Raw genomic sequence first — 8,786 nt, forward strand, 5'->3', positions numbered from 1 at the left:
AAAATAATCGTGCAGGTGTTGTATCAGGACTTTGGTGCAGACTGGGAATATATTCTGTTTGCTCTCAGCTCCAAAATCCATGCTGCCACATCTCTGCAGCTCTTGCTTTCTGAACTGACTCAGTTAAAGCTAGTGAAGGTCTAACTACACGGTATACAATGGAAGTTTATTTGAAGTCTCCGAACAGTTTATGAGGCTTTTGGTATGCCTCATGCAGAGAGATACTATTGATAGTTCAAATGAGCAGGGACTATCTGGTGCCTGAATGTCATGAGTTAAAAGTCAAAGGGCAAAACGCTGGTCTCCCTTAAAGCCGGCAGAAGTTTTGCTGTTAACTTTAACAAAGCTAGGACTTCTCACTTAATTCTGTAACCTTGGTTTTTGGAGAAGAAGGAATTGTGTTGTGCTTTTACTTCTTGTGGCTTCACCAAGATTCCGTATTCTAAGCATTTTAAAATTATCTTTTATCTACTCTGTGTTTTGTGGGAAACTAAATTGAAAGTGTATTTAAGGGCCCCAGAGACCTGCTCTGATGAGCTACATCAGGAGAAGCTGAGCATCTGCTTGATGCTCGGACACAGCTTTAGCAGAACGCATAATATTTCAAACAAAATTGTAGAAAACCTGTTGGCTTTTAAGTTTCAAACCTTATCACTCAAACTTCAAATTTTAACGTCCTTATGTACAAATAAAAAAAAGTAGGAAACTCAATACAAAATATTTACCACCTAGGCAGAAAATTTATAAAAGGAGAAGGGAAAGAAAATCAAGCATTTTTGCAATTTTAGGGTAGTTTTACACAAAGGAAACTGAATTCTGGAATATAACAAAAATGTGTATCATACTAACATGAAGATGTTTTAACAGCGATTGTATTGACTTAACAAATGCCTGTTTTATCAGTTGTATTTCACATGTGAAATGAAATGGACTTTATAGTAAATAGAGTTTTTTAATTTCGATTAACAATTTTTTATCATAAGGAAAATGTACAGAATTTGTGTGGAAATCCATGTACTATGTTTACTCAAATAAGACGATACTTTGCTGCAAACTTTTAAATATAATAAAATGCATTTAATAGCAATCTTTTTGTGGTATCATCATTATTTATGGACATAACATTCAAAGTATGGAAATTCAGTTGTGGATCAAAATGACCGTAAAAACAGTAACTCAAAGAACCTTATAAACATGTCAACACCCATCATTTATCACAGATGGCTCATACCAATGTAAAAAACATATAAAATGTAGTATAATTCTCAACATATGGTTTACTTTGTTGCATTGTTCCTACATATTATTTATGTTAAAATCCAGGAAATTATATTATGAAGAGAATACTGTTTTTTGTTTATTAAACTAAAGTACAGGTTAAAGTCATTCTTTTCTTGCGATGAACATATACCAACAGTGATTAAAAAATAAACATCTATTTACAAAATATTGATGCATACATATTACACAAGTCAGTTATATCAAAGTGGTTTTTTAAACAATATCTGTAGCAACCAACTATTTGCATTGGTTTATCATAGTGCAAACGGTAATGTTGCAAAGGCAGGTTATAATGTGGGATTACGATTTGAATGTTAGACTTCTCTGCTGCCTTTTGTTTTACTACATCTAGAAAACTATTCCCTTTCATTTAAAAAATATCTATTTCTTGCGAATGTTGAATAGTGTACCTGAGGATAGGGCAAATTCGTTATTATTCTAAATTCTTTCACTTAGATAACTATCTCTCTATTTACTCAGCCTGCTTACGTAGCACCATTGCCATTGATTACTAACATACTAATGAGAAAAAGGAATGGAAACACGCTAAATACACTATGCCATCCCTAATTTCAGGATTTGTCCATTTATGTGGAATTTCATCTGATACGTTTCACAATTCTGCACTATATATTCAAGTGTTTAAGGATGATTCTGGTGGTATTGTGTAGTGGTGTATATGTTACCAGTATATATTTTCCTGTAAATACAATATTAAGTGAAGCTGTGAAGAAATGGACTTAAAAGCTGCTCCTTCCGTCCTCAGATGAGAAGGAGCTTGCTTTTGATTACCAACATGTATTGAAACCTGCATATAAATTTGCGTCTGAATGACTGAATATTGATTCCCTCGCAATGTAAGAACTTCATGTATTAAATCCGGTGATTTTGATTGTAGCTTTTCTTTTTCGCTGGCTCAAAGCCAGCCGTTAGGTAACTATATCGTCCTTTAGTTCACGTTCTGTAGGTGGTGCTGCGCTAAATCTGTACGATAGCCTATCATACAGCATATAGGATGTCGGCAATGCCTAGTGTACGTAACTTCACAGTTTCAAAGACTGGTGAGGGGGTATAACTTTTTTTTTTTTTTTGGTAGCTTCCACAATTCACGAAGCGGTGGATCTCACGACGATCTCATGAGCACCCGCAGCGATCTACAACCATGGCCGGTATCTTGCCGTATATTATTTGTTCTTTCCCGTTGAAGTACAGCATGTTTATGGGGGACATCTTGGTGGGCGTGCAGCAAGGGCCTGCCGAACCTCTGGGGTTTGCTTGGTGTACGAGGTGAGTGTGTGGATATTTTTGTAAAAATACAAATTCGCATTCTCCGGAGCAGTAATTGGCTTTGTATCTTTTAGGTGCGATAATCCAGTCCCATCCGAAAGCTTCAAAATCCACTGTCAGTGGGTAGCGACAACATCGGGATTCCGTCGAGTGCTCATCACAGTCGAGGCCGAAATCTCTGCGGGACCGTTTCGGTGTGTCTGTAACTCTGACCTCTAAAAATGGGTTCTGTGAGGAGAGGAGAAGGAATCGGAAGCATTACTGAGGTAAACCTAAGTTCAGTAAAAATATGCAAATAGATAATATCTCAGACAGATGTATCAAATTAATATCCTCAAATAACGTTTGCAAACAACACTGTCCTCTTGCAAATGTCTGTTACAGTTGATCTCTGCTGAAGGATTATTCCTCTTTTTCATACTGAGGATCAGCATTTCCCTGCTGTTTCTCTATAAAGAGCTTTATTTTCTGAATATCTCTTTCTGAAATCACCATCAACTCAGTGCTAGCATCATTTTTCTTAACTGCTAAAAGGTTTCAGAAATGTGGAGGATGCTGGATTTTTAATTTTGATGTGGGTTTTGTTTGTTTGTTTTAAACCCCATAATAAGAGCTACTTTTTTTTTCTATGAAAAAACTCCCAAAAGGAAACGAAGAACTCCAAAAACTTTTCAAGAGCAGGACCAACTGATGTTGATCTCCCTTTTGTGAGTCCTTTTGAAATTCCCTCCGTTAAAGCCATATTCAGTTCAGGATTTCTGGATATCAAGGAAGGCTTCTTGTCCAGACCAAGGAGGAGAAAAATCACTCCATAATTGCTATCATTCTTGAATGACTGCAATGGCAGTAGAAATGAGTGTTTCACCTGCTGGTACAGGTTACTTGTACTTCACAGCTTTCCCCTCTGCCAGAGGGCTGAATTTACCGTACTGAATTTGGAGGAGCAGCTAATATTTTGACTCCTGAAAGAGCCCTGTGGCCAGGAATGTACTTTTGGCAGATCTCTGAGCCACGTGCTTCCTACAGAAGGTGTGTTTCCACAGTCACCAACTGAGAATAGAAAGAAACTGCAACCTTCACAATCACGAGTTTGAAAAAGTTCCTGAGGTTTCCTCCCTTCCACACACTGATTTCAGCCCCATGTGTTGATTTGGCACTGTCCGGGCTGTCCCATGAAGGAAGACCATTCCTTAGGAGTAAATAACAGCCCAGCTAACTTTGTTAGGCAGATTTGTCCCTACCAAAAGTTCCTGAGGTTTCCTCCCTTCCACACACTGATTTCAGCCCCATGTGTTGGTTTGGCACTGTCCGGGCTGTCCCATGAAGGAAGACCATTCCTTAGGAGTAAGTAACAGCCCAGCTAACTTTGTTAGGCAGAGTTGTCCCTACCAAGATACCTGCCTTTACGGCTGCAAGTTGTCCGGCAGCTGGAGACGCCCCTCCCAAAGGTAAACGATATGGGAAGAGGCTTGGTGAGATGAGCATCCCCACACCGGGAGCTGCCAGACAGGAGCCGGAGGGAAGAGAAATTTCCTCTCCCGTTATCAGCTGTGCATCTAACCCTGCCCTGCTGCTGAATCAGTTTGTTTTTACAGATGATGATAACCATGGGTTATCCACATGCGTGAAAACACAGCATTGGGTATTTGAATGGATGGAGGTGGTGAGGACGTTCCTTATCATGATATCCAGCTGGCGTGTTTCAAGTATGGGAGATCCACATCTGTACTGGATCTACAATTAAGACATCACAATGTTTTTCCTTTAAGTTCTTTTAACTGCATTGTACTGCTATGAAGTTAAATGTTACATAGCTACATAAATATGGTTGGACTCAATGACCTTAAAGGTCTTTTCCAACCTAAATGATTCTATGATAAACAGATTGATCTACTGCATATTAGTAAAAGTAAAATAATATTATTTATACTTTATTCAAAAGGAGGGATTTCTTGGTTGTGATTGTTTCAGCTGCGATAGATTCACAAATTGTTATAAGTTGTATAGGATTAGTGATTTGCAGAAACAAATAACGAGGAAAATGCCGTAGTTTAACTAGTACACTTCAGATTTGATTTGTTCATCTATACTTACAGAAAGAAACCAGACAGTTATTTTATGCTCTTTCTCATCATTATGATCCATGTATGGTATCAAGCAGAATTTCTCTATTCAAACATTTCTAACAGGTGGAATGATGCACTCTATCACATACTGAAAGGTACATAACATTATCAAGAAGATCTGTTCTCACATTCACAAACATAGGTAATTCCTGCTGTTGTTAATAGAAAATATATGTATACAGAATAGGGAGAGACTCCCTCACAGTTTGAATGCAAAAAACTTTCTCACCACTATCAGAAGCAGCTTTCCTATCAATGAAATTATCCAACAGCTATTCTTTTTAGCTTCACTCCTTGTTAAACAGTATTTGCTCTCAAATTTGAAAACAATGTTACTTTTGATAGTACCATCCATCAGTAATTACCAAAACATTTTCCAGTTAATGCCTCTCAACATCTTATTGAAGTACTGCAATTTGTCTCAATTTTTCAAATAGGGAAATGGAGGCACAGGAATGCTGTTGATTTTGACGTGATCAGAGAGCAAAGAACGAAAGAATTGGCCGTACAGAACTTGTGTCTTCCATTCCCTAAACAATGCTTCCATTTTATCTTTAAAACACAACGTAAATGCTTTCCAATAAAATGCAAGATATTTAAATGGGATTTTTCTAAATAAACTTACCAGTCCATCTTCACCTGGTCCTGGGAAAGTTACAGCAAGATCTCGTCCATTCTCATCAAAAGCTTTTATTTCGATGCCTAAATTGGATTCAGGCTGTTTGAGCCAATTTTGCAACACTGTCTTCACATCAATACTCTGCCAAATACCAGTGCCTGGGTTCATGTCAAGTTTCAAAGATCGAATTCCAGTATATCTTGTACCGTCTTTCATGGGTTTAATAAGTCTCAGGATCTGCACAAACACCGTTGTAGGTTTTTGGACTTGCCTCAAGTATATCCACAATTGTGCCTTTACTACTTTGTTATATTGTATTTTAGAGCTAAACTTAAAGAAGCAACATTTTGGTTTTCCCTCCATTTGTACAAGAAAATCAGCTATAAATGAATGGAAAGAACAGATTACTGAACAGGGAACAAAAAGAAATATGCATATATAACCCCAATTTTTTTTTCCAGACCGTGTAGGAGTCTTACAACATGTTATAAACAGTATCAGTAACAAAGTGGGTTTAACTTAATTCATTTTCTGTGTTTTATGCTCTACAGCAAATTTAACGGATGTCAACAAAATCACTATGCTATCACCTAAAAGTAACATCAAGTGACGAGGAACTGATGATTGTTTTGTAAACAGGCTAACGTGAGGTTCGGCTAATCATTTTCTAAATAATTCTAGTTGGTGCCTTGTGGTCTGTAGGCTAAGCAGAGCAGAGGTGTGCTCAGGCTGAAACTTGGAAATGATGGGCAATCACGAGAAGATGCATGCCGTGGAGGACTTTTGCGGTCCTTTGCAGCGTGCTCAGGGCTCTGAGCAGTGGTACCAGTGCTGTGGGCTGACCTGTACAGCTGCAAAAAAGCCTCCTTCCCAAAAAAAAACTACCTGGGGAGAGGGCACAGCCCACTTCACAGTGACTACTACCAATTCAGTTCTGCCAGTCATCTCCTGAGGACCTTCATAAAGCATGCAGAGTAGCAACTTTGCATAAGCTGACTCAACATGTATGTGGTGATCCAGCTATTTCTAATTTACTAAATAGCCTTAGCGTGCTGCACACTCTGCAAACAGAGACAGCCGTGGGCAAACTACACGAACACTGTAATTTCTTTTCTCAATGGAAAAAACAAATAATTAAGGGTATTAATCTAAGGATCATTTTGTTTTCTTTTCGTTTGAACAATGTTCTAGGAAAGTCACGTGCAGGGCAGCGTTCCTCCTTCCTGTGGCCTACGATGCAGCTGTCATACCTAGTCATGGCAATAGCTTTTCATGCCAGGATAAAATGGGTAATACTAATCTTAAATGGTGTAGGGCTTTGACATTCATAAATCTCACCACTTAAGATACCTGTCTCTTCAGTGCCTTTAAAATAGTTCAAGGGCTTTTTATAAAAAGTAGGAAGTGAACTTAGATCAATGAAGTACAATGGCTTTTCTTCAGTCATTGTAATTATATAACAATTTAATTAAAAATAGTTATAAAGCCTTGGACATAATAGGCTGGAATGAAACTGCTGGCAGAGCTCAGCTTTGTGATAAGACTGCAGTAATATATTGCCATAAAGTACACATCAACTAGTAAGTTGAAAAATTTTACAGATAAAGTTACTTTTTCATCGATGCATACATTTTTAGCTTTCTAGAGCAGCTGATATTATTCTAGTATGTGTATTGTAACGATATCTGTAACTGCTAACATGCCTTATATGTCCTGTCATCTTTTTCCTTTTTGACATCATATTAGTAAGTGTTATTTAAAAAAACAGCTGCCATAGCCAAATACTTTAGCTGATGAAGAACATAAGATACTATAGTATTAGCCATGCAAAAGATACTTGATAGGAGCCATAGCAGATGTTTAGCACTCAGAAGATAACTCAGAATCTGCTCATTCAGTAAATGCCTTCATTCTTCCTTGACACGACTACTGGAGCTGATTGCTACAGCATGGACATTTTAACATTTAAATCTGTTACACACATATTTGCTTTAAATATATAGTTTTAACTCAGAGGTGGGTGGTGCTAGTTTATGGGATCAGCAAAGAAGCAAGAATTTAACTCTATACTTGCACTTGCTATAACATGTTGCAGTTAGGTAGGTCTAGGGCTCTAAGCTGTATTTCTGCTGATTTCTATTGCTCCTAAAAACACTGGCCAGTGAAACCTCCCTCAGAAAAATACAGTTATCTCATTATCTGCACTTGTACTTTACATTTGTGATAGGAAATGCCCTGAGTACTGCAGATAACGAAGTCAACTAAACTGCAGATCTCCCTTTGCTTTCTAAGGCAATGGGCACATCCTAAGTGCTACAGGGCATACACATTATAAGGAGCCGAAAACCAAACAGTAAAACAAAGGATCGCAACACGGTCATCTGAACCTGGCTCAAATTCTTTAGAAATAATGCTCTCCTCCCTCCCTCTAGCAGACTTCAGCCAGCAGCCTGTTGGGAGAGCCCGAGGAGGAGTTGCGTGGCTCTACAGCAGGGAGACAACTCTCTCGGAGGAGCGGTGGGAGGCGAAAGCAGCAGGGTTACTTACACTCTGTAGGCATTGTGATAATCGTTTCGGTGGTGGCATGATAGTCATCGTCTTCCAAAGAGCCATCGCTACTGTCGTCTCTCTGGACGTCATACTGATCAATCAATTCCTGCAGTGGAGGAGCTTTGGGTAAAAGTTGTTTAATAACATCCCTGCTAATGTTAGGAGCTTGTTCCAGACGCAGTTTGCTGAGGATTTGAATTTTTATGGCTTCTATTCTGGAAGATTTTGTATTCTGTCTCCATGTACAAGCATTGCACAGTCCATCTTTTTCGGCGTTCTCTGTAGGCTGACTACTGTCATCAAGAGCCACCGGATCAACTGAAATCAGCATGAACAGGTAAATATAAACATAGATAGCTAGCTTTTGCATGATCTCACATTCAGTGCAGCTTTTTTCCCCTTTTTTTTTTTTTTTCCTCTTCCCCTTTCTCTTCTCCTTGTAGTACTAAACAGATCCGTGAAAGCAAATGCAATCTGAGAGACAGCTTGCCACACTGGTGTACCTTATATATTCCAAGGGGGCTTTTTATACTCCAACTTTGATTAGGCTCATGTCGTCAAACCCGACGATTGGTTGCTGTCCCAACAATGAATCTGGCTGTCAGAGGGTAAAGCCCTGTCGATCACAAGTCACTAGACAGCATTTAGTTACAGCCAAGGGTGAACTGATTTATCTGGGTGCTTCGTAGAGGATATGTCTTCGCATACTGAAAGGATATATTTCCAAGTATTGTGGGCAGCAGTACTGAAAGACAGCACTGTCATTCTTAAATATATACCAACCGTGTACTTGTACTATGAATCAAGGCAGACCTCTCTCTAAACTTGCTTTAGGCTTCTACTAGTTTTTTTGACTTGAAAGCTTGTGCTATTTAAAAGAAAATCCCAGGGGATTACTGTTAGCAGGCAGGGAAAAAATACTT

General features: G+C 38.6%; 1 protein-coding gene across 2 annotated transcripts; it reads right to left on the minus strand.

Moving 5' to 3' along the window:
• Positions 1-1,010: 1,010 nt before the first annotated feature.
• On the minus strand, positions 1,011-8,336 carry MSTN (myostatin). 2 transcript variants are annotated; one of them, XM_009466969.2, is made up of 3 exons: positions 7,861-8,336; positions 5,320-5,396; positions 1,011-2,796 (listed from the first exon to the last, which is right to left on the minus strand). In XM_009466969.2, the coding sequence occupies exons 1-3, from the start codon at positions 8,231-8,233 to the stop codon at positions 2,416-2,418; spliced, it is 831 nt and encodes a 276-aa protein (XP_009465244.1). In that variant the 5' UTR covers positions 8,234-8,336; the 3' UTR covers positions 1,011-2,415. The 2 variants fall into 2 exon arrangements, with proteins under 2 accessions (XP_009465244.1, XP_009465237.1); XM_009466962.2 differs by having other exon boundaries at positions 5,320-5,693.
• Between the last annotated feature and the right edge of the window lie 450 nt (positions 8,337-8,786).

This window comes from Nipponia nippon, unplaced genomic scaffold (assembly GCF_047370975.1).
Source record: "Nipponia nippon isolate SJK-2023a ecotype South Korea unplaced genomic scaffold, ASM4737097v1 scaffold_5, whole genome shotgun sequence".
In the NCBI taxonomy this organism is placed as follows: Eukaryota; Metazoa; Chordata; class Aves; order Pelecaniformes; family Threskiornithidae; genus Nipponia; species Nipponia nippon.

Coding starts and splice junctions, on each gene's coding strand:
- MSTN (XM_009466962.2), bottom strand. CDS start 8,233: ATGCAAAAGCTAGCTATCTATGTTTATATTTACCTGTTCATGCTGATT. Junction 5,694..7,860: donor TATCACAATGCCTACAGAGT/GTAAGTAACCCT, acceptor ATTCATTTATAG/CTGATTTTCTTGTACAAATG. Junction 2,797..5,319: donor GACCAGGTGAAGATGGACTG/GTAAGTTTATTT, acceptor CTCTCCTCACAG/AACCCATTTTTAGAGGTCAG.